The following is a 25,803-nucleotide window of genomic DNA, read 5'->3' on the forward strand; positions in this document are numbered from 1 at the left end:
AGACCAGATAATTAAGAACTACCAGACTCAGTGGTCATGCTTGATCCATCAACTTAGCCAAATGGTTAAAATGTCCAAACGATTAATTTAGTTCTCTGTCATCAAATCATGGATGATAAGTCACGACCCAATAGCGCCTAAATCTTTTTGCAAAAGAAGAAGAATCTTACTTATTAAGTGAATAATACATAGTAATATAAAGTTAGTTGATGGTTAATCAGGTCAACTGGGAAGAGCCTTATTTCTGATGCTAAGCTTCTTACAAATAGTTACAGCTTTTTGTGAATCTCAACAGCAAAAATTAGATAACATGCATATAAATAAACTTCAGAGAAATATTTGAATCAAATCGCTATACTTTTATTGAGTATAAGTAAAAAGAATTGCTGTTACAGAAGCTAAGAGGGGCATTCCCCTGTACACATATGAAGCAATGAGAACCAACCCTTTGAATTAAACAGATTAGGAAAAAAAATCCAGTGCTATTGAAATTGAATGTAGATAAAAAATCTGGCTTAGACAAAGAGTAAATGCCTAATAACAGAAGACATGTCTGTAACTCGTGCATGAATCCTGGAATGATGCCTTGTTACTGCTGCTGTTGTTTCTTCTCCAAACTTGAATTCTGGAAATACGAATCCTTTTTTGCTGAACAGCGTATCGATCAGGTTCTCCAAAGCCTCGGGAGTTAGTCGAAATCCATCCCAATGTATATACGAAACCCTATCAGAACACGTAGCAGCTCCTTCCTCTCCACACTTTTTCTGTACATCAAAGTTGAATGGACCATTGCTACTGCCACAACATGCCTTCATCAAAGTCTTTGTCTTGAATCCCAGAAAGGTGTGGTTCTTAAGAACAGCCATGAATGCTTTGTAGTAATCCACGTATATGATGTCAACTTCAGGGTATTTCAAACGCAGCTCCATAATTGCTTGAGAAAGGTGATCATTGTGAAGCTTCGAGAACAGATTCAATCCCTTGTGACATCTGTTTTTGCCCATTGCATCACCTTCGGGAAACATACTCCTAAAACCCGGAAAACATCCCATAGGCAGAATTCCAGAAACCATAACAGTTTTGGCTTCAGCTTCCGTGATGAGTCTTTCAACTGAATTCTTAATGGTCTCCACCACTTCAGGCACAAGATGGGATGCCTCTGAAATTGATTTTCCATGTAAGAAGGCCTGTTTGTAGTCGTTGATTCCACGTTGATCCATAATTATGAGAGCTTTCCGAAGAACCTTGTTTTTGCCACAGTCATGAAAAGAGAAGCAGTCTTTATAGAAGAAATTCATGAAAGTGACAATCTAAGTTAGGTCATGAGACTGCGGAGGTGGTTTGATGCCATTTTTGACGAAGAAAAAAGGGCTCATGATGGTAGCTCCGGGGGTGGCAAAATTAAGACCGGACTCGAAGAATTCAGTGCCTTGTTGGGTGTGGGGTTGTGGAAAAGGCAGATTAAGGGTTGCAGCAATATGATCAACAGCTGATGAAGATGAAGAGTCGCCAATATTATATAGAGAATTAAAGGGGCCAACAGTTTCTTTAGCCTGATCAGCGAAAGAGAGAACAGCTAGAAGACAAGAGAAGCCTAATAGAAAGAGCAACAAGCAGCGGCTGTTGCAAAACGAAGCCATTGGAAACAGAGAAACTAATTAACCTAAGAGCTCAAACAATATGAGAAATTGATGTGTGTGTTAATAACTCTCTTAGAGGCGACATTATATTTATAGAGGTTGTGATGCTTGGCCTTCAAGCAAAGTAATTTTTTTCCTATTCCTAAGTTGATTAGGAGATGGAATTATAGTTTGTTTCCTATTCCTAAGTTAATTTGAAGACAGAATTATAGTTTTTCTTGTAGGAAACTACCGAATTAGTTATGGAATGCTCCGGAAAAGAATAAGTTACCCAATGGCCAACACGGTGTATTTATTTTCTTGCTTTTTTTGCAAGTTTCTCCCAAGCTTTAGATAATATGGTAAAGGCTGGATATTAAGTACAATAAATGTGCTTTGACCGAGTGCTTGGGTAATTAATTTGCAATTACTAAATTAATTACCACAAGAATTATTGTTTTTCTTTTATTTTGTTTTCACAAAGCTAGTTCTCTCTCTATACTCGAGAAATGGTGTCAGTTCCATTATGCCAAATGCATGCAAGATTTGGTTGAGACTACTTTACATTTAGTAAATAGTAACAGAAGAAAATTTACAGCTACCGGGTAAACATTACTGTAAAATAAAATCGTTACATAGTAGTTTGCAAGAACACACATTTAAAAGGGAAATTCAAGCAACATGCGACAGCAACAGCCACTGCGTAAAACAAAGAGGAAAGACCTGAATTGCTGCAAACTGTATTTCATATACAAGAAGCAGTGGATACTCAAACTGGTGATGTTTGATCTGTCAACTTAGCCATCCACATATCTTTTACATTGCATAGACAATCTCTCCGCTGCTATCGATATCAAGGTCAGGATCACTCTCCAAGTCTTCTTCCATGTCATAATCAATGTCCAAGCTTCCAGTGAGGTAATGATTAAGACTGTTGGTCCCAGCAGCAGGAATGGTGGCATCAGTTATTATTTGCATGATTTCATCATTGCTCTGCGTACGTTGATCTGGCTCCTCAAACTGGTTGTTTGTAGTATTATCCATCAGATCTGCAGGAAGGTTCCTCAAAAACCACTCATGGTTCTTTATCTCAGGGATCGATATCCTCTGTTTCAATGCAAAATGATAGCATGACGATAAAAATTTAAAAAATATGGAAAAAAAGATAAAAATGAATATCAAAATATGACTAGTAAATACTATCTCATTCACCAGGCAACTCAACAAACAAAAGAAAGAATCCTCACATAAGAACCGCAATGAAGAGGTTGGCCAAAAGTAAAGATAATCTCAGGCAAAAGGAAGAAATCCATGAAAGACTAAGTAGGCGTTTGTACATGAATTTAGTGATATTTGAAAAAAAAAAATATAGTATTTGAAGTCGAAGTTGAAAAATGGTATTGAAAGTTTTAAGTTGTGTTTGGACATGCATTTCACTCGAAGAAAAAAGTTGAAATTTTGAGAGTGGGAAAAAATTTCACTCGACACCACTTCATAAACTAACCAAAATTTTGAAAAAAGTTCATGTCCAACGGGTCCTAATACACAGATAACTGAGTACTCCCTCCGTTCACTTTTACTTGTCCACAATGGACTTTGCACAACCTTTAAGAAACGATAATTGAGGTGTGTATTTTACCATAATACCCATACTAATTGGTGTATAATTTAAAGTCTTGAAAAATGATTTGGGCAATAAGTAATTAATGTTTAAGGATAAAACAAAGTTGACAAGTAAAAGTGAAAAATTATTTTTAGTATAATGGACAAATAAAAGTGAAGGAAGCGAATATAAGATCTTTTTGACCAAGACAGGAATGAAGTCCAAACAATTTAATAGCAATGCACCAAGCGTTAAACAACACAACCGACAATTACTAGAAAGACCTCAAATCATATTTTGAGACAGAAGGTGACCAAGAAAATCTGAATACAGGACACCGAAATCATTTGTGGAAAAGATTACCTTTGCAGGATCAGCAACAAAAATCCTTGATATTAGATGACGACATTCTGGAGAGATATGTACATAATCAGGAATTGAATACTGTACGTTCAAGATTCGCTGCATAACAGGAAATGATTCGAGTCAAATAAAGACAATAATGAGGATTTTGCAGTAACAATAGAGCATAGAAGTTACCTGTATTGTCTTCCGAAAATTTTTAGGCTCCTCTGGGTCTTCAAAAGGGTATGCTCCCACCAGCATGACATACAAAGTCACTCCACAAGACCAGACATCTGCAATCTGCAATAATTTGGAAAACAATTAAAACATCATCAGGCACAAAAAAGTTTAGTGAATTCTTAGTTTGCAAAAAGGAAGGTTAAATCATCAAAACCATAACAAGAAGGAAATTTTTCTAATACTACTTATAAATACTACTGCTCGGAAATTTTTCTTTAGCATTGTTACTTTGGTACAAACATGAACACAAGCAAAACGGCTAAGGCACTGTTCGAGGTGGCAAAAAGTTTGACCACATATCTGAAGATCGAAATTACTTCACTTAACTATTTCAAGTCCCTCAATTGCTAGTATTGAAATGTTGAATTTGCACGTTAGGGTCTTATGGTTCACTATATCATTTACTTTATTAGAAAAAAAAAAAAAACACATTAAGTTAGCCTCCACACATTGACTAAATTGCCTATCTCTCCAATATATTCCCGTTTATAAATAAGGAGAGGAACATCAAGAATCTTTCATAATTAGATCAATACAGAAAATTTAGAATCTATCAGATCATGATTAAATTTAGCAAACATCTTATCAATCAAAAAATGATTAAATTTTGTAAACATCTAAAGTGTACAAACGCTATAATGTTGTAAGTAAATATGGGTAATAGCCAATAGGGGTTTAATAGGTCGGCATGAACTTCAACAAGAAACTGTCTATTTTCTGCTTAAATCATCAAGCACTTACTGACACTTTTAACGTTTTCACTGGAAAAGTGGAATTCTTTTTACATTTGCAAACAATTCTATTCTTCAATGACAATTTAATGTTCCTCTGATGCCAAATGGTGTCAAAAACACTTGTACTGCAAAATGCATGCTTAGATTCAATTCTTTTTTTAGAAAATAATAATAATTGAGCAGGGGAAAAAGTAAACATATAATGAACATTTAAAACATATTTCTAAGCTTATCTATAACTTTCTTTTCTTTTCCTTAAATCAGAGAAGATGAATAAGATGGTTGCATTTTCCATTAGGTTGACCATAGTCCTGCATAAGTTGAACAGTCCTCACACACCAAGTAAGGAACAACACTCCTGGAAATCCTGTGTTCCCTGACCAACTTCCCACCATTATCACGCACTGATGATCACATCTCAAATAGTTGTCTAAGTTACCAGTTTTCAGAAAACAAAAACAAAAAAAAAAAAAAAAAAAACGTTGTCTAAAAAGTATTGCCGTTATGCACAGAGTAACTCGAGCCTTTTTTTTTAACAGACAAAGTAGGGTTTTCAGGTAAGTTTTTTTTCAACTGCGAGTTAGTTAAAGCTAAGACATAAAATTATTTGCCTATTAGATTATCTGCCGGTAAGGTCTCAGAATTGTGGCAGCGCTAGAAACTCATTCGAACAGCCCAGCTTTGGGTCCATGCTGTGCCACACTCCGCTCAGGTACATGCATTTAAACGTCTACCAACCTCTACGTAGAGAAATGGGTACCAGAACCAAACCTGGAGCATTGGTTAAAAGTAGCAAGGCAGGGGAAGGGGATGAGGATTGGTCACCACCCCATTGCCATTCCTAATTTGTCATTCCATAGCACTGATCAGATGATTACCTATTTATTATCTTATTAAGAAAGAGTAGGCAAAAATATGCAATTAGAATTTGCGGTCAGGAAGATGAGCTTACGAGCACTTCATCCATCAACCACACCACTGACCAAATCATAACACAAGAAACCATCTGCTCTGGTGAGATTAAAATGAAAAGTATACCTTCCCGTCATATTCTTTCTTCAATAACACTTCTGGAGCAATATATGCAGGTGTACCAACAGTTGACTTTGGTTGTGAATGCAACACCGAGGACTGCAACAACGGTCAAAATAACCGTCAATAAGACAGGAAGGACATATTAATATAGGAGGGGGGGAAGAAAGAAGCAAACACTTCACCGGATTGAGGTATAACTGCATATATATGAGGAATCACCTTGTGGCACAATTGTCACAGAAAACAGTAGAGTGAAGATAACAATACCTTAGAATATCCAAAATCACAAATCTTTAGCCTTGGTGCAGGGCTTCCATCCAGTAGTGTATTCTCTAATTTCAAGTCTCTGTGGCATACTTGCTTCATAAAAAGAACCAATTGCAAGCAAATCATTAAAATTTCACAAACTCGATAGATTGTCAATTCACTTGAAAGTAGAGAACAGTGGAAGTACCATAGCATGACAATAGCTGACCCCTGATATGAGTTGTTGGAAGAAAAACCGTGCCTGAAATTACAGCTAATATAGCCTATTAATATATTCAGGACAAAGTGACAACCCAAATTATAATTTAAAGTATTTACCTCATCCTCGCTGAAACGGCCAGCATTGCATATGCGCTCAAACAGCTCTCCTCCAGATGCATATTCCATCACAATAGCCAAATGAGTTGGTGTCAAAATGACCTGAAACCAAATTTCCCATGATTAGTTATGAGTATAAATCGTTCAATACCTGAGCCATCATCGAAGACTGTCTTGGATGAATATTACCTCTTTGAATCTGACTATGTTAGGGTGCCTCAATGATCTATGGTTGATGATTTCTCTCTTAACATTTTCATCAATCTGCAATGCATCAATGGCACGCGTCAATACATGACTGGATGAAAAGGTAAAGCTAAGTGGCAGAAAACATACACAGATAGTGAATCCTCACAAATCCAAAAAAGAAAAGTCAAGAAGTGTAAAGCCAATTAGCCCCTTTTGCATTGGTTGTCACTTCCAAGTAAGTGACAGTTGTTCAAGTTAACTGAAATGTAATCACAGGATTTTCCCTTACAAATGAATGCCCTCAGACCTTCTTTAAACCAACCTGTATTTGAGGAAAAACCTTTTCCTCTTTCTTTTGTAATTTTGTCTGCATCTAACTGATGTCTTCTAATGAAAGCTTTCTTACTTCATTAAAAAGAATGACCTTTAAACCTAGAGTTGGGAGGCAAGTGTTTCTAGATCTCACAGACACCCGTTATATAACTCCCATATGAACACTCAAATCTGGATGCAAAATAAACAAACATCAATCAATCAACTACGCCACAATCCAAAACTAGTTCAGGCCAGCTACCCATTTTGTTCTATAAAGCCCCACTTCACTATGATGCGAAAAAAAAAAAAATACTTGATGTAAATCCCCCTTGTGAGCAGAGACAAGAAAATAACACCCAGAAAGCATTTAACTTGAAAGCACCATAAAGCAAAACTTGGTTACAAAACCTTTCCGTAAAAACATGACCATTAATTCACATATTTAGCGCCAAATCTTGATTTTAAACTTCATAAAGCAAACAGAAAACAACTATAATCAAATTCCAAGAAGGAGAATATGAGAAAAATTAGAGTTAAAAGTAAGAAAGAGAAAGACTAACCTTCTCACCTCTCTCGATATACTTGACAGCAACAAGCTCATTAGTTTGCCTATCCCTCATAAGCCTTGCAACACCAAAATTACCAGCACCAATATCCTTGACAAGCTCATATCTATCACTATCATGCATGATCGGCACGTCCATTCCTTGTCCTACTGTTACTGCCATACAAGAAACCTCTCTTTTTAACTTCAACAAGCTAGCATTATTACACACCCCCCACCTAAAAGGCTAAAACCCCACAATCAAGAAAACCACTAAAATCTTAAATCAAAGAGAAAAAAAATTGAATTTAGAAATGCTACGTGGAAGAAGATGAATCACAGGATTTTGAGTATAGTTGGTAGTTGAAGATAGACAGGGATGGGAAACACTTACAAGTGATGGATGAGTTCAATCCCGTGAAATATGTACTTACCTATAACAAAGTAAATGATGAGATTGAACTTGTGTTAAGGTTTTGATTTAGTAGACGTGTTATTATTCATCACGATATAAAGATCTTTTTGTGTGTGTATAGACTTGGAGAGAAAGAAGAGAGTTGAGCTCGTGAAGTAAGCTGCTTTTCTTCTTTCTTTAATTTAGTAGTTGTTTTTTCAGCCACCTTCTTCTTTGGGTTTCCAGAACACCCACGCAGACATCTTTTTTTTATTGTTTTACACTCTTTTTGTTGGTTAAAAATGATAAAATATAACCTTTGGGGGGCAATAATAATATGATGTTGGAACTCAATTAAACAAATTCATGATGTATATGGCTCAGGAGAAATCTCATTTATCTTTAACACATATAATAATTAGAAAAAATGCTAGCCAGATAGATTCTTTACCTTTTTTAACCCAAAAAACAAAAAAAATCTTTACCTTTCTCTAATATTATTGATATATTATAATAACAATAACAATAACATATCCGGTGAGTTTTCATAAGGAGGGTGGGTGTAGTTAGACATTATCCTTACCTTTGTGGAGTAGTGAGACTGTTTTCGATAGGCCCTCAGCACAAGAATTTTTTTCAGCACAATTTCTAAAAAAGAAATGCAAGAGTAATTCAATATTATTGATATCCTTTGATTAAATAAAGATTTAAAAGAATATATATATATAACTTAATAATTTAAGAGAAATACTACTTTAAATTAAGAAAAAAGAATTTTTTTGTTGGATAGAATATAATCTTAAAATTTAATCTCGTCACCAAGAAAGAATCAACAAAAAACTACTTTTAAAATGTTAAGAAAATTCAATAATTGTTTGGCCTTCAAATAGAAGTGCTATGAACAAACTGACATAAAAATAAATTAGGATAATTCGTCAATGTTTTAAAAGATAAAAGTACAGACAAAATATGTAACTGAGGATGGTTATTGTGTGCTATTAAATTGAGAAGAATGAGTAGTTATTTCTGTTTATTTGTGTATAAGTGAAATTAATATGACGTCCGTTTCAAATTTTATCATTTTCTTTTATACGTCCTTAAGAAATAAATAAGAGAGGCATTTGACTAATTTTGCCTTAATTTATGTATACGTTATAATCTTTCTACCTTAAATATATACTATATATTTTTATGTCAATTCGATACAGTTATTTTTACTAACTAGGATAAGTAATTTGAGACGGGTGCGTAGTGACAAAAGTGTCCCTGTATTATGGAGTTAAGTTATTGGTTTGGGTTGAGGAATGACGAAATTGCCCTTCTGGGGAGGTGGATAAGGTTTTTACACAGAGCACGAGAAAGCGTCTTTTGGCAGCCAAGTGTTGCTGTAGGACTTGGTGTCACTTGCACAAATTTTTACAACAAATACAATTTTGGAGCTTGAATTAAAATTTAAATGTAAATTAAATTGAAAAGTTGGCATGACCTCTGGACCTGATTGGTTGATAGTTGAGGCATTCTGTCGCAATGATCCACGGATGGATGGGTTTTGTGGGTCACCACTCACCACCACGCACAATTATCACAATTACTCTGTATATATTTATATCATCTCTCCTTCTTGTCACGAAATAATTTAGGGATTTTTTTAGTATTCCTTTCTTCTCATATTACTTGTCCACTCTCTTTCTGTAAAAGTCAAACCGTATAAGTTTAGTCAATATTTTGAGATATATTTTTTCACCATATTGATATAAGAAAAATTACAACTTGTAGTACTTTTCGTCTAGCTTTTAAATATCTAAATTATATTTTTAAAATATTAAATTAAAAAGATTGGTCAACTCAACTCTCGAAAAACAAAACGAGACAAATAATATGGGACAGATAGAGTAAAATATATCAATCCAACAAAGTCCCACAACAACAAATATTTTTATAAATTATTCAGTAGGCGTTGTATAATCCTATATGTTTAATTAGTATACACTAATAAATGTGTTATATAATCATTCTATAATATAAAGCTAGACATAGACAAGGTGATGTGGCACCTCTCTATGGCCAGCATTGACATTTTTCTTTTTTCTCCTTTTTTTGGGAATTTTTTCTTTGTTTCTCTGCATAATTTACTTTATAATTGAATTTAAAAGAGTTTTCATACATTAAATATGCCTTTCCAAGAGACCAGGCCACATAAAAAGTCACAATAAGGGAAAATACATAAAAACCCCCCCTAACATATACAAATTGATGCCCAGTTGCACAGTGAAAAGTGTTGCACACTCTCCGTCACATTGGTGCCACGTCACTGCCACTTTTCCTTTCTTTTTTTCATTTGATTTTTCTTTTATTAATTATATTTACACTAATTAACCATTAAACCATTAATTTTGTCTTCTTCATCACTAAACCCTTCTTTTTCTTCTTCTTCATTTCAAGAAATTCATCAACTCATTTTTTTCCTCCATTAACACACAAACATTCAACCCATTTCTTCCTCCGTTAACACACACACACATCCAACTCATTTTCTTCCTCCATTAACACACACATTTCAATTTAATCATCAATCATAAAGAGCTTACTTTCAAGAAACATTCAACCCATTTTCTTCCTCCATTAACACACACATTCAATTTCATCATAAACTCCCCTTCTTCTTCTTCATTTCAGGCCGCCCCCCTTCCCTCCGCCCCACCCCCCAACAAACTCGAGATTGTACAATTTCTTCATTTTTCTGTTGTTGTTGCCGCCACCCCCCCCCCCCCCCCCAAAAAAAACCCGCCCCTTTTGCCCCACCCATTTGAAGAAATTGCCATTGACACCCATTTGAAGAAATTGTCATTTAAGGACAAACTGTGCAATTTCTTCCTTTCTGGGCTATGTTCAATCATGGACTGGAATTTAACAACAATGGTAATTGTTGTTTGTTAAATTTCATGAAAATTGTCTAACCCGCTCCTCTTTCCATTTGTTAAATTTCATGAAAATTCATGGGTAATGAAATTTAACAACAATGTAGATATTGCACGAACTGCCCATGATTTCACGAACTGGGCTATGTTCAATCATGGCGGCGGCGTGGCGGTGGGGGTGGTTGAGGAGAAAAAAGAAGAGAGAAAAAGGAGAAAGAAGAAGAAAGAGAAAAATAAATTGCAATTAGTAGCTTTAACAAATGAAATGTGGAAGAAAGGGAGTGTGGGGGTGGGTGAGAGGATAAAATATAAATAAATTTTTAAAAATTAATTTTTATTAAAATATAAAAACTATTTTTACTGCTTTCACTCGCTATTTTAAATTATAATTTTTTTTTGTGTCACGTCAGCCAAAAAAGCTACAAAAATATTTTAAAAAATAAGGCCAAGGGGGTAATAGGTCGCCTGCAAAGGTTGGGTGCGTCATAATTAATCCGAGTATACGTTGGGGGGCGGGTTTATGTATTCTCCCTTACAATAAATCCTAAGTATAATGCTTTTAGAGCCCACTTAAGAATAATATTTATTAACACATTAAGCCTAAAGCCGTTTTTAGATCCCACGTAAGAACAGTATTATTAACACATGCCTAAAGCCGTTTTTCCTATTACTGATTTTATATCTTCTGAGCATTTGGGTTCATGACCAGATGTTTTGCAATACGTACAAACTGAAGAAAAAAACTAAGTGATGTTTTTGATAATCAAAATCTTGGTAAGTGCTGTGTAAGTTTTTAAAAACACCAGCAACAAGTCATGAATGTTTTCCAATATCTTATTTCCTGTTAAAACTGTCAGCAGATGGTTGACACTTATTTGTAAATAAATTATTTTTTGCAGAGAAGAAGAAGACCAAATGAAAAGGAAGACTAGAAAATGACTATGGAGAGATTCCAGGATATATAAGATAAAGGCATCATCAGTGACCACTTGATATGAATATCCTCTTTGATAATGTTTTCTTTGCTTCGTCTAAATAGTTTAAAATTAGTGTTCTTCAAACTTGACTCGCGACAAAATTAGTATTTGATGGTTTTTTTTTTCACCACACATAAAATATCTAATTTTTTTTATATATTTTGAATATTTAGATTCAAAGTAATCTCTCACGCAGGTGCAAGGAGTCCTGCTTGTGCTCTTTCTTTTTGATCCGCTCCAGGCAGCCTTTTCCAGCTGTTGTTCCCCTCCCAAGATCAGGTTCAGTTTACCGAGTTGTCCGAGCTCGAGTCAGGATACTGTCTTTGAAAAGTACGGATGTCGTTACAAGTGTTCAAGATAGTTAAAGAGTTGAGGGATATTCCTCCTATGAGAACCCACTACGGATGCTTAATTTTATTCATACTGACTGTTTAATCGCTTCTTTTATTTATTTAATTTTTTGGCCGGGGGGAGGAGGGGTGTGTGTGTTTAAAATTAGTGTTCTTCAAACTAGATTGCAAAATAGTTATCTGAGGATCTCTTTTTCACCACATGCAAGATATCTAATATTCTTATATATACTCTGAATATTTGGAGATGGCTTAAATTTATTCATATGATTATTTAATTGCTCCTTTTAAGTTTTTTTTGGCTTGATCTCCTCTTTAATTTGTTTATTGTTTTAGCTACATAACTAATTATTTTTCTTTGTTTGTTTTTCTTCGTTTTGTTAGGTGATTATTGAAGATGTGATAAACTGTCAAAGAATAGTAACATTTAAAAAAGAGTTGTCGACAGAACTAGCTGATTATTGCTATCATTTCCATTATTTTTGCATGCAAGAAGGTTTGGTTTTAGTATTAAAAGATTATGTCAATAAAACTAAATCCTATTTCCAAATATACAACTAAAATTGAGTAGAATAAGATTTATTTGTATGGTTATTAATACCTATAAGATGATCGTCGAAGAAATTTTAGTTTTACTTTACCTTTTTATTTTTAGTAGCACTCCTAAAAACTTATACAAAAGTTACATAAGTTTCAGTATGATTTACATTATATAATTTATCTTTTATTTCAATATTACAGCTTTTTACCTAAATTTACAAAAAGAGATACTTCACCGCGCGAAGCGCGGGCTGCTTAACTAGTATAAGTATAATTAGTATGCATTTATAATACATCAAAGATGGCTACAAATTATTACAACTAAGTGAGTAATTTAATCGAACGGATAAAAATGTAGAGATCTCAAAATTTACTTGCACGTGAATATTACACCAAGCGAGTGAATTAACTTGCAAAATTCAGCACTGAGTGCGGGTGAATTTTTTAACACTATTAATGACACATGTAGTTAAAATAATCCTTGAGTAAATCTATACATCCAAACAAGAAAAAATTGCAACTTAGTTTTTTTCATTCTCCATAAATGTTACACACAATACTAGAAGAGTTAATAATCCCGCCAATTTTATTGCTTTGGAGTATTTTTGGAGGTGATTAAAAAAAATTGACAATTTGATACTCGAGAAAGATAGAAACTTATGTGAAGACTTATCAAAAAATTAGCATCAAATGTTTTACATTAGCAATAAAAAATGTACAAAACGTTAGAAGTGAAATGTATTGTTTATTGGCCATCAAACTAATTATCATGGAGAAGATAGGCAAAATTACCCCCTCTAATTAGAATAATATTAGAAATGTTATTGATATATGCTAGACAGTATGATCACGTAAAGGTTATGATCATAAAGATGATTGATTATTTTGCAACAATATGCTAAAATTGAAATTTATTCACCTGTCAAATATATATATATATATATATATATATATATATATATATATATATACACTTTTTGAGTTAGTCATATTTTGTAGTGTTTCATGAAACTCTTCAGATGATGGAGAAGATTTAACAGAATAATAATTATCTTGCGTAACTTTAAATATAAGTTGTAAGAGGAAGTCATATGAAGCTCTGATACTTACTTATCTTGTCTAGTTAAAGTAAAAAAGTTACTCACTAAGTTTCCACTTTTCTTAAGGTCTAAAAACTTCATCACACATATTTAACATTCTATACAAGGAAATGTTGAACTAATCATCAGCAAGCAAATCGACTTTTAAGCTGAATTTTTCATCTACACAATGAAAAAATGTTACTATTATATATTGAAATAATAATAAAAATGATAAATAAAAGTAATCCACTTTAAAGCAGCATAATAACAAAGATAAAACAAACACTATTTTCTTACAAATTTTCAAAATAATTATATAATTTTATTCATCTTCAACTTTCTTCCAACTTGTTAGGCATATTAATTTGATAGTGTACACAAGACTTTTCAGATGATAGAGAAGACATAATAAATACTCATTACAATCCAAAATAAGTGAATTTTGAGTTATGACACACTCCTTAAGAAACTTAATTAATTACACTGATCAAAGAATCATTTGTCAATATTATCCTTTTGCATTTCTCATACTTTTTTTAAAAGTAAAAATAGTCAGCATTAAGATTTGTTTTATGATGATTAGCAGTTAATGAAACAATTTGAATATTTTTGCTCAATGAAATTTATAGTCGTACAACTAGTAATCCTAGAGATATGAAATCATAAATTTGACCTTGCAATTCGCGCTCTGAAAAGTACTCCTGTAGAATGTAAAAGAGTTTAAAAGAATCCACCGGAGAAAAGAGTAACTTTGAAAAATAATAATTTATAAGCTCTCTGAGTTTTTATAAAATCCATCTATTTTAGACAAAACAAAATGCCAGAAATTCATTTATTTTGAATCGAAAGAAATCATAATTATCTTGTGCAACTTTATAAGTTGTAAGAGGAGGACTTAATAAGCTCTGATACCTACTTGTCTTGTTAAAATAAAGGAAAATTATATTTGACACAACTCGTTTTGGCACAACACGCGTACAAAGTCCACTTTTATCTTTAATGAAAATGACTCCAACTGCTGGTGTTTCACTCCAAATTTTTTCCTCCAAGACAAAACAATGATTACACATAAGCATGCTTAAGCTTTCCATTCTTCCAGCACCTAGAATTCATAAATTGATCTTGTGTGAAGATTAATTTCAATTTTTCACCTTTAATTTTTTTTATACATTTATACCTACACCTAGTTTAGCTATACGGTCTACCTATTTATAAGCGAAAATTTATCTAATCAATTTATTGGAAAGAAAAATAATAATTACACTAAGGAAAGAGATAGTGAAATTCAGTGCATTAGAAAGAAAATCAATAAATACATTTGAAGAGAGAGAAATTTGAGTTTTCATCTCTTCTTTTATCACTGAAGGGTATTTTTGGTATAGAAAAAATAGTAAGTGACTATTATGTCCTTAAAAGTAGTGTGAAGTTACTTCAGTGCCCCTCTTTGTATCAGTTAGGCCAAAATTAGTACCCTAAAGTAAAGAGTTACTCACCAAGTTGTCACCTTCCTTAAGGTTCAGGAACTTCAACATACATATCGAATATTCTTTATAAGAAAATGTTGATCTAGTCTTTAGCAAAATGACCTTTTAAAGCTAATTTTTTATTTACGTAAAGGAAGAATTTTATTCGCCTTCAATTGTCTTTCAACTTGTTATGTATGTTAGTTTTGTAGGGTTTCACAAGACTTTTCAAAGAATGGAGACGACAAATTAAATAATAATTGTCTTGTGCAACTTTAAATAAGAGTTGTAATATGAAGACCTTAAAATTAATCCTACAATCTTGATAGAGTAAAAAAAGATCTTATTAACACATCATTTGTTTCACATACCAAAATATACTTTGGTCAAAGTTACTTTCAGGGCTTAAATTATCATTTTGTAAACAAAAGACATTAAAGTGATCTCTTGTAGAAGATCAAATCTTCCATGCACCAAAATTTTCTCGTTTCAAGAGTTGCTTTAATTGAAATTTATACTTTTAATAACTCAAACAAGAAATTATGAGATGATTGTGTAATAACGTTCTTTCTTGGGCTAGGCCCACCAACAACCCAAGTCTAATTATATCCAATCCAACAAGCAGGCACGACTATAATTTGATGCACTATTGCAAATATGAAAATTACAATAATTTTTGGAAAGCTAAAAACTTAGAAATTATGCTTTGTGAGTTGGAACATTACAAATCTTACGCTCAACAAAGTAAACAAAACAATTGAAAAGATAGAGAAATAGGTCCGGCAAGAAAATTTTAAGAAATTAATAAGAGATATTTATCAAAAGAAATATTTTTAGCGAAGAAAAAATTCAAAATTTTATTTAGTTATTCAGGCAAGAACTGATCTCTTCTTTTATGGAGTACTTTTTTAATTTAATCTTTCTCAGCCCTTATATTACCTACTTGCCTCCCGCTCGTAGTGTGACTTAAATCACAAAAAATGTCAACTTAACGAGTATTTATTCATTTATTTTTATAAAAAGAAGAAGGAGAAAAAATCAATTGGCAACGCAAAAAGTGTAATAGAATTAAACTTAAACGTTATGATCTTGACCTCTAATAGATTCTCAACCCTGTACACATAATTACAAATTGTTTGTAGGGAAAAAAAATCTTAACCTTTACATTTTTTAATTGTAAGGTACCAAAAACAAAAATTTTAAGTCCCCCAATTGATAGTTAAAAGACAAAATAAAAGAAGAGCAAAAAATAGAAAAGAGAGAATCTTGGTGCAGTTGTACTTGTAAGTTTCCTTGTTTGACAATTGACAGAGTCTTTTCTTTTTGTTGACGGCGTTCAACTCAGTTTCTCTCAGGAACTTAGGTTTACTTGTGTCCATGAAACACTAATACCTTTTCGTTTCTAGATTTTTAAGAATGGTGTCGGATTCAGTGTTGATTGAGCGGCTCAGGGAAATACTTAAGAGTTTCTGATCTTGAAACTGCCACTGCTAGCACTGTTCGTAGGAGGCTTGAGGAGGAATTTGGGGTGGATTTACTTGACAAGAAAGCATTTATAAGGGACCAAATTGATCTTTTCCTTCGAACCCATGTTCAGGAAACTCCAAACGACTACGTGCAAGAAGCAGATAATGTCAAGAAAGAGCTCTGAAGAAAAACAGGGAAATGATGTTGACATAGGGGCAAAGAAGAATTTGCGGTATGGTTTCTTGTTTTTTTTTTTCCTCTCTCAAATTTTCCTTTTGTTCTACCATTTGTTAGACCTTTTTATTTTCTTCCTTTTTGTGTTTTGTTGGAAAGGGTTGTCTTTTACGGTGACAAGCTCTTTATTTTTTGTTATTTCATTTATTGGAGGAGGGAATAGAGAGGAATTTGCGTGACACCCTTTTGTTTCTGGACTTGTTTTCATATAGTGTTAGCGTAGTAGGCGAAAGTTCAATTCTTTTATTGAATTATAGTGTGTTGCAAATGCTAACATATATGTGTGGTTGTATAAGATAAGAAATGAATGCATCTAAAGAACCGTGCATAGAGGATAAATAAATTGGTGCTTGAAATGGTTAAACTGTGTCCTCAATGGCGGAGCCAGAATTTTTACTCAGGGTTCAAAATATGAAAAAGTAAACACACAAAAAAGCCAAAAGGTTTCAACGTCAACTATCCAACAGCTCCAGTCCTTCTGGTTTGCACTAAAGTGGCTTAAGTAGCCCTCGAGGAGGCCGTTTATTCTCCAAAGATATACTGACCTACATCATGTAATAATCAGATATCGAAGGTCGTCTTCTAACATTACCGATATTTCATACAAAATAATTTTAACCATGTATAAATAATATAATTTTCCGTCGAAGGGGGTTCGGATGAACCCCTTGCCCCTTCCTCCCTCTGTCCTTGTGTGTCCTACATAACGATTAAACAGACTATAAGGAAACTAGACATAAAAATATGAGCAATGCCAACACATAGGACTAATACATTGTTATACCATATTTTAACCGGAGTCAAATAGTTTACAACATATCGAAAATTCTGAGGTTAATTAAAGTTAAGGAGCCGCCACCTAATTATTATGGTGAATTAGGACACCTAAAGTTAATAAAGTCATTGTCTAAAGTTAAATTTGCTTATGGTCTAATTAAAGATTCTAGGTAAGGGTTCAATTAATCTAAAGGGAAGGTATTAAGCATCCTTTAAGATCCATTAATAATGGTTAACCTGCCGGACTTAATAATTTAACTAAAGGCTAGTGAAAAAAATGCATGGTAAATGTATTCTCAAAATGGTTTAGAATAAGAAACTATACGTACAATGAAAGATGCTTCAGATTTGGGCTAAGAAAAATGGTGTCATGGTTTGGTAATAAGTCTTTTGGACTTGAAAGGAACTGTGCCGAAATGGTCACGACTAAATGCCTGAAAATCAATTTATCTCAAAATTTCAACTTGAATATTTTCTTCTCTTTTCTTTTAAAAAAAAATGACTATGAGTGTTTTTGAAAGTTGATTCTTTGTGAAGAAAGGATTTTGAGAAAAACTTGTAAAATGTTTATTTTTGGTGCTTCTCGAGAACTAATTTGAGCTCAAAGTTTGACCTAAACTATAAGTCATTTTAGATTTAAAATATGTGGTTAGCAAATAGAGAGTCTTATAAGTTTTAGTCGTTGGTTTTAAAGCACTAACTAGAGACAAATACCTATGTGATCAAATAAACTAATTTCGACTAAACACAATGTTTAGGAGTATTAAGCAAGATATCAAAAAGATAACACATACAAGGAAATTAATTAATTGGCAAAAATAAAGTAATGCAGCAATTGTTTGCTGCTCTCTTTTCAGTTTCTGTTCGGATGCTTTAGAAAGAGGGTGAAAAAGTGTGAGAGTAAATGAAGGTTCGGGTCTAGCAACGACGCTGAGTCTGAAAACAAAACTCCTTAAGGTTCTCGTAAGCGGCGTCGTTGAGTCTCAAATTGAAACTCTTCAGCTCCGGTGTACCTTTTTGTGGTGCAGTGAATGGGGCATCGGCCTCGAATCTAATCTCTCGATATGGGGCATCGGCCTCGAATCTAATCTCTCGATATGAACAAATTCAAACCTCGACGAATGAAAAGTTTAAAAGATCCCAAAGTTTAGAGTAGTAGTAAAAAGATGAAATGTTATGTATAGTAAGATTTTGATGATGTTCCAGGTTGTTGAAGGTCTATTTTTTGGATGTTCAAAAACATCCCTTCGACTGAGGACTAGAGAGATATTTATAGATGAAAAGTTCTAGGGTTCTTGAGCCTTTAAAATTCAAAATTAGTATAAAGAGCATTACGGGTTGGAGCTTCTAACACACAAAATAATGGCAGCGGTAAGGCAGCTTTGTCAATGTGATCAGAGCCGTTATTTTCACCGAAGTGGTGAAGCAAACCTGCTAATATGGAAAGACAGAGGAAAAATGATAGGAAAGGGAAAGTTGTTTTCATTTTTAGTCAAACCTCACGTGAAGGTGATGGGCAAAGCAGCTGACCAGATTTAATTGAGGGGTAGTTCGGTATTTTATTATTTGAGAAAGACCTAGAATACATATACATTGGCTGTTATGTCGGGCTATTTTTGGGCTTGCTTTGGGCGGAATTTCAAGCTAAAATGAAGGCTTTTGATGGTTCTTTCTTCCTCTAGCTTTCTTTTTGGGCTTCTAAGTAATTAAATTACACCATGTAATATTATGTGATGACAATTAGTGATTAATATGTAGAAAATAAAGTACTTAATAAAGTATTGACTTATAATTAATTTAACAAGTACTAATCTTAAAATGAAATAATGACAATCCAGTAAAATTTGTGATAAAATAATGCTAGTAATGTTGATAGTAAAATAGTGAAGATGAAAATAATAAAAAGGATAATGATATTAATAGTAATAGCAATAAAAACAGTAGTGAAAATAAAGTATTTAGTTTGTTAATAACATAGAAGCTCAAGGGAATGAATTGGAAGAAATGAGGGTCAAAATTGGGTGTCAACATACTTAATTGTTGTTGTTAGTTTGTTACACTTTTACACTTAGACTAGTTAAACACTTGTAAGTCAGGGTAATGAGTGTGGGATTTTGTTAAAGCAATCTCTAGTTTTGAAGACTCCTAATTTAACCTTGAAGATAAATTATCTACTAATGGAATAAAATGGGTATAGAGGGAAATGTATATAGATGATTAACATATCCGAACCCAACTAGTTTGGGATTGTAACGTAGTTGATTGATTGATTGATTTATGAGAAATCCATCTCAATGCATTGAGTCGATTATTTGATTCAGCGTGAATAACTTCTTCAATTCATTCTATCATATTGCTAGCTGTCGCATATACTTTGTAGATATTAGGAGTAAAAGAAAAAAGTAATTGAAAGAAAAAATTTGTTTGGTCGTACATAATCAAGATGTTATTGTTTACTGATAATTTTCGCAAGTATCAGCTAATTCATGCTATAGAATAAAGCTATCATAGGAGCAGTAAGCTTATTCCTAGCTTAATTTTGATCATACACTTGTAAACCGTGCTTTGTCTAATGTTGTTCACACCAAGTTGTATTTTATATTTTCAAGAAGGTCTGAGAAATTGAATGGAGAAGCAAAGAGGAAAGGAGGCTTTAACAAACCATGTGCACTTTCTCCACAGCTTCAGAAACTGGTGGGCGAGTCAAAACTTGGTAGACCAGAGGTGATGCTTAACTTGTATGAAATTCCTTGTTATGATCGTTACTTTGTCTTCGATATAATTTCCTGTATACCTTTTGGTTAGTAGGTTGTCAAGAAGATTTGGGCCTATATCCGGGAGAATAATTACAAAACCCACAGCACAAGCGAAAAAATTTATGTGATGAGGTTTTGAGCGGAATTTTTGGGGTCAAAACAATAGACATGTTCCAGATGAACAAGGTGCTATCCAAGCACATTTGGCCTACGGAGGATATAGATGGTAAGTTTTACTTTTCTATTGATAATTTCATTGTGTAATTCTAATATGAGCCATTTCACAATATTTAGGATGTTTTTCTTCGACTCATGCAGCTACTCAAATCTATTCCTTTGTGAAGAGAAGGCCACCAAAAAAAGGCAGAGAAGAAGGTGAGACTAAATTGCTAGAAGCCAAAAAAGTAACAGGCTTCGATTTTCCGAAATGCTTTCCGTTCTTTATCTAGGTTGCTTGCAATATGGTGAAGCATTTGCTTCAGATTTTCTCCAACTGATGACATATCCAGCATTTTGCTAAGCCAAATCTACAACTCTCAATTAACCAGCTTTAGATGAGCCAAAGCAAAAACAGAAAAAGCAGAAAGGGGCAGGATCTGGTTTTCTTGCTCCAGTTCGATTATTAGATGCCTTTGTGAAATTCTTTGGTATTGGTGAAAATGCATTGCCTCGAGCTGATGTCATCAAGCACATATGGCAATATATAAAAGAAAATGAGCTGCAGGTTTGTTGCATTTTCTGCTCACATGCTTTACCATCTTTAGTTCTTGTTTTGGTTTTAATACTCATTCAGTTAACATATTCCTTGTTATAAAAAAAGTTGTCACTCTTTATAAAAAGTTGTCATTCAATTGTATATAAGTGACGACGATTCTGGTAGTGAAAACTTTTCTATGTTTCATATTATCTCGAATCTAACGCATTTAATTTCAGGATGACATTGCTTCGTCTTGTAAAAAAAGAGTTTGACTGGAGATTCAGAACATATGCTACCTTAAAACATTATCTAATCATAATTTAGTATAAGAATATTAACTGTTAAAAGGCATTCAAGGTTTGACATTCTCTTTAATGTCCAAGAATCTATTGTAATTGACATTCTCTTTATGTTTCAAGAATCGATTGTACTTCACGTAACACAAGATAATCCATGAACTTCTGAATCTGCTAAACAAATTTATCTGATAGTCCCATTAACTTCAAAGCAACAACATATTATTCATGACTATTAATTTGTCTTTAGTCATCTTGTTTTATTTGTTTTTAGTTATGTCAATATCCTTTTGAACAAGTTTGCCATAACAAGAATTCAAATATGAGATAATGCCAAAATTGTGACCATTTTTTCTTTTGGACAACAACTTATTTCATGTTTAATTGATTCTACCAACTTATTTTGCCTTTTGTCCTTTTAGTTCCTTCTTTTCCCAAGAAAATAAATTTTAAACCTCCGGTATCGTTAATCATTTGAGCACGGTACTGCTATATAGTATATGTGTGTGTGTTTATTGTTATAGCCATGATATTGACGCCTTTCAACAAATAATTCCGCTTATAGTACCTTCTTACTTTTTTCTAAAGTTGCTTCTGAATCCTATAAATAACATGTGTAGCCTCCCGGTTTCAAGAAACATGCAGTACTCTAAATTGGGTTGGTGGAACTAAGGCTTCATATGTTAATCACATGCCTGTTTCTTGGTGTTTTCATATTTCATATCTAGGTGATTGAAGATTCTATGTAATGAAATATTAAGGGATGTCTTTATAACTGTCTAATAGTTATTTGTGCTATTTGTATAGAGTAATTAATATCTTCTATATTAGAAAATAAAGAGCTTCATCCGATAACTTCTATTTGAGATATGAATATTTCTTGGACAGATGGCACGAATTAAAAGGGTATTGAGCGTTACTGGATAGAAATTACTGGAGCAAATCCCATCCCATAGAAGTTACCCAGTGGTTGTATTGTTAGGCATTTGACAGTGTGCTTGTTTCTCTCCAAGATCCATCTGATAAGAAGACAATCATCTGTGATGAAAGATTAAAAGAACTATTTCAAGTTGATTCCTTCCATGGCTTCACGGTTACAAAGCTCTTGACTGCTCATTTTATCAAAAAAGAGGTCTGATTTTGTAGCTTGCTTGCAATTGGCAATGAGGGTAATTTGTCTTCGAAGGTCATGCATATATGTTGATTATGTTCCATAAGTATTGTTATCTTTGACCTTTGAAAGTATTAATAGTCATGCGAAATTTCTTTTCTCCCTCTTTTGGTCGATTCCTTGTCAATTACTTTGGTTGAATTTTCTTTTTTGTTCTTGCAATGGATGTGATTATTCTTGTTCACTTTTGCCGTGCTAGCCCTTCAATCAGATAGAAGAGGATTGTGGTAGATTGACAGTTAAGTGTAACTATGATGAATCAGCTGTGTACAAAAACTCAACCTGAATATGGCTGGATAAAAAAGATTCATATAGTTTGACTTTAACTAATTGGGTTCAAGGTGTTGGTGATTGTCCAAATTTTTTGCTTTCTAATGAGAATTGAACTCAAACTATGATCAACAAGTCGATGTTTGAAACCTGAATTTTGGTAAAGAAGAAAAAAAAATACAATTCCCTGGCATTGCTACTTCTCATCTTTGGAAGCAAAAGGAATATGAAGGTCAAGAATTGAGTGAAAATGGTGGGGAGATTTTTTTGTTATAATTCGATCAAATTACTTCATTGGGAAATGTGAGGAAAGTAGAGAATATTGATCTCAAAGTACCACGGGAGAATTGTATGCTTTGCCAGTATTCTTTATTTTCCATCCAAATCTCTCCCAAGTACCAATTGATATTTAAGGTTGATAAAAAATGTATCTTTTACTATTTCTTTTTCACTTAGCCCTTCGTTTCTTTCCTTTCCTTTAACCTTACCCAATTTATACCAATACTTAGAATATTTGCCTCGAATTCACACGCACCTTATGCACTTCTACTTACCCTTACGGCCTTGTCCTTTAGGCTAAAATATAAAGAAAAAATACTCAAAAAGATGTTTATCAAACAAAATACAACTTTTATTTCTTTCTTAAAAAAATATATATTTAGCAGTAGATATATATTTTTTAAATTTTACATGGTATAGCTAACATTAAGAGGTATTTACCATCCATAGCTATAATTTGACTTTTATAGCAAATTTCTAATTCCAGTTCTCACACCGCTACTCCCTTCTTCACTAGTTCCTTAGGAAGCGAGAAACGACCCGTCCGTCTGCTCATCCAAACAACCCAGAACAACAACCATCGCCGCCATCTTCGATCAATACCTTAAAAATTGCAGAGAATGATAGAATGAGAATCACAATTCAAAACCAGACTTTTTTACAATCAATCGCTTGAGGTCGATTCATCCACATCTTCAGCGTTCAGGCGAACAATAAATTAAAGTAAATTCAAAGCAAAGAATAATCTAATTTTATTAAATGGATTTGAGTGTCTTCTCCATCTTTTTGAGTGTAAATACAGTGTATTTTGTATTTCACTGGAGATACGATCGAATTTGATTGTATTTTCCATTTTAAACACAGTGTATTTTGTATTTTCGTTGGAGATTTGGCCAGATTTGACTGTATTCTTTATTTTTTAGTGTAAATACAATATATTTTTTGTATTCGCTTGTATTTCTGTATTGCAAAGGAGAAAAAAGTGTATTTGAATACACCCAAAGCATAGCTGCATTTGACTGCCTGTATTTTGAAACTACGTATTTAAATACACATAAATACACGCGAAATAGCTAAAAAGTAGCTACTAATTGTAATTAAGAAAATAGTAGCTGCAGTTGGTTAGAAACCTAGAAACTATAGCTATTTATGTAAGTTACCCTATATTTTTTCCCTAATTCATTGTACTTTCATAAGCACACCAAACACAACAAAATAAGTTAAATATCTTTTGAGAACTCCAGCGTAAGGTTACATCTTAAGCAAAGCACATTGGAACTCAAATCAACAAATGATCTGCTTATTTCATCTTTACTTCCATTTTCTTGGAGGATATATATTCAAATAGTTTTACGAGGTCCGTGCTGAGTTCGGGCCCAAATTCAAAATATAAAAATAGACATTGTAATTAAAGAAATAGAATTAAGTTACATTTTTTTATTGTATAATAATTAAAATTTCAAATAAGTAAATTTGTAATATATGAAAGCAAAACTTTCATTTCACTCATTTAACATTTTAACTTTCATTGTTGAAATTATTTACTTCAAATCAGATGAGGAGTCAGGATTTAAAGTTTATGAGTTCTGAATTCTAATATTTTAAGTTATTCGGTTCTAAATTAACAATCAATACATAATCAATGAATTTTTAAAACAAATGCAGAGTTTAAACCAAAATTTTCAGATCTGACCAAACTCATAGCCAATACTCTAACTCCGGTCTGCTTCAAACTCATTTTGTGCTTATCTTAAACTCATTTAAGATTTTAATAATGTATTTTATTTTTACCTGTATTAACAAAAGTACTTATGTTTTCATCTTCTAGAATCATCTAACACAATAATTTTTTTTAACTAGAACGTATAGGACGAATAATATTGTCTCAACATATTTGTCACGTTTCGATTCCGAAAGGTAATTTGACTAATTTTTAAAGCTAAATTGAATTAGATTAATTCAGTGTTCTCGAATTAAAATTTCTAGAATTAAAATTTAGATATTCAAAATTACACGAATATCTATCAATATAGTGATTTTTTAAAAAGATCTATTGGTTAAAAATTTATGTAATTTGATCCACGAGAAGTGAAACATGAAAGATATTTCGGGATGGGGTAAAAATAATAAAGGAACAAAAAAATCAGTTACTACTCCAATATTGACCAATAACAAAGGCCCATGTGGCCTGTGGGTCTTAAGAAAGGAACAATGACAAAAGTAAACATTTGGAGGAAAAAGCAAACAATAGCCCATGTGGCAGCTTCATGACCAATGGATTGTGGTGTGAGGACGATAAAAGCTCTATATCCCTGCTTATATATAATAGTAAGGGAAAGTCATACAAATACAACTTTTTCAAATGGTAATTAAAAAGATTATAACTACTTTAAAAAAATTACATAAATACAACTTATTCATAGTTTTAACTTCTTAATTACAAAAATACAACTTTTTACATTCTTATAATATTAATAATACTTAATTTTAGGAGTTACTACTATTAATGCATATCCATTTTTTACTTTCTTTCTTTCAAAATCATTAGAATGTAATTTTTCAAATAAACATAACAAAATCAACTTCAAATCCCATATTCCATCTACCGTTTTAAGAAGACTTTTTTTCTTTCGTTTCCATCTTTTTATTCTTTTTTTTTTTTTAATTTCACTTGATGATGATTCAATTATTTTTTTGTGACTAAAAGAAATTATTTGAATATATTAATATTAAGAAAAGTACATGAAAATATATGATATATGGAAATATGGTATAAGAAATGTACATGAAAATATACCTTAAAAAGTATATGGTATATTCAAATTGGTATATTTAACTAAAAAGATGATAACAAAATATTTGTGAATACAATAGTCGAAATTAATATATTTAAGTTTGTATATTATATATAGTGTATAATATA

The 25,803-nt window shown here is 32.7% G+C and overlaps 3 protein-coding genes across 6 annotated transcripts; 1 reads left to right on the top strand and 2 right to left on the bottom strand.

Moving 5' to 3' along the window:
- Positions 1–515: 515 nt before the first annotated feature.
- Positions 516–1,220, bottom strand: LOC132644684 (GDSL esterase/lipase At5g45910-like). Its single transcript, XM_060361291.1, has one exon. The coding sequence runs from the start codon at positions 1,218–1,220 to the stop codon at positions 516–518; it is 705 nt and encodes a 234-aa protein (XP_060217274.1).
- A 990-nt stretch (positions 1,221–2,210) lies between these two features.
- LOC132599056 (serine/threonine-protein kinase SRK2E) lies at positions 2,211–7,848 on the bottom strand. Of its 4 annotated transcripts, none has more exons than XM_060312282.1 (10): positions 7,644–7,848; positions 7,226–7,380; positions 6,351–6,425; positions 6,162–6,263; positions 6,031–6,084; positions 5,844–5,936; positions 5,580–5,672; positions 3,763–3,867; positions 3,586–3,684; positions 2,211–2,726 (listed from the first exon to the last, which is right to left on the bottom strand). In XM_060312282.1, the coding sequence occupies exons 2-10, from the start codon at positions 7,367–7,369 to the stop codon at positions 2,436–2,438; spliced, it is 1,056 nt and encodes a 351-aa protein (XP_060168265.1). In that variant the 5' UTR covers positions 7,370–7,380; positions 7,644–7,848; the 3' UTR covers positions 2,211–2,435. The 4 variants fall into 4 exon arrangements, with proteins under 4 accessions (XP_060168265.1, XP_060168263.1, XP_060168264.1 ...); XM_060312280.1 differs by having other exon boundaries at positions 7,226–7,386; XM_060312281.1 differs by having other exon boundaries at positions 7,604–7,848.
- A 12,487-nt stretch (positions 7,849–20,335) lies between these two features.
- On the top strand, positions 20,336–22,617 carry LOC132644685 (upstream activation factor subunit spp27-like). Its single transcript, XM_060361292.1, has 5 exons — positions 20,336–20,393; positions 20,486–20,542; positions 20,716–20,891; positions 22,143–22,292; positions 22,531–22,617. The coding sequence occupies exons 1-5, from the start codon at positions 20,336–20,338 to the stop codon at positions 22,615–22,617; spliced, it is 528 nt and encodes a 175-aa protein (XP_060217275.1).
- Positions 22,618–25,803: the final 3,186 nt, after the last annotated feature.

Source organism: Lycium barbarum, chromosome 6, assembly GCF_019175385.1.
Source record: "Lycium barbarum isolate Lr01 chromosome 6, ASM1917538v2, whole genome shotgun sequence".
NCBI lineage: Eukaryota > Viridiplantae > Streptophyta > Magnoliopsida > Solanales > Solanaceae > Lycium > Lycium barbarum.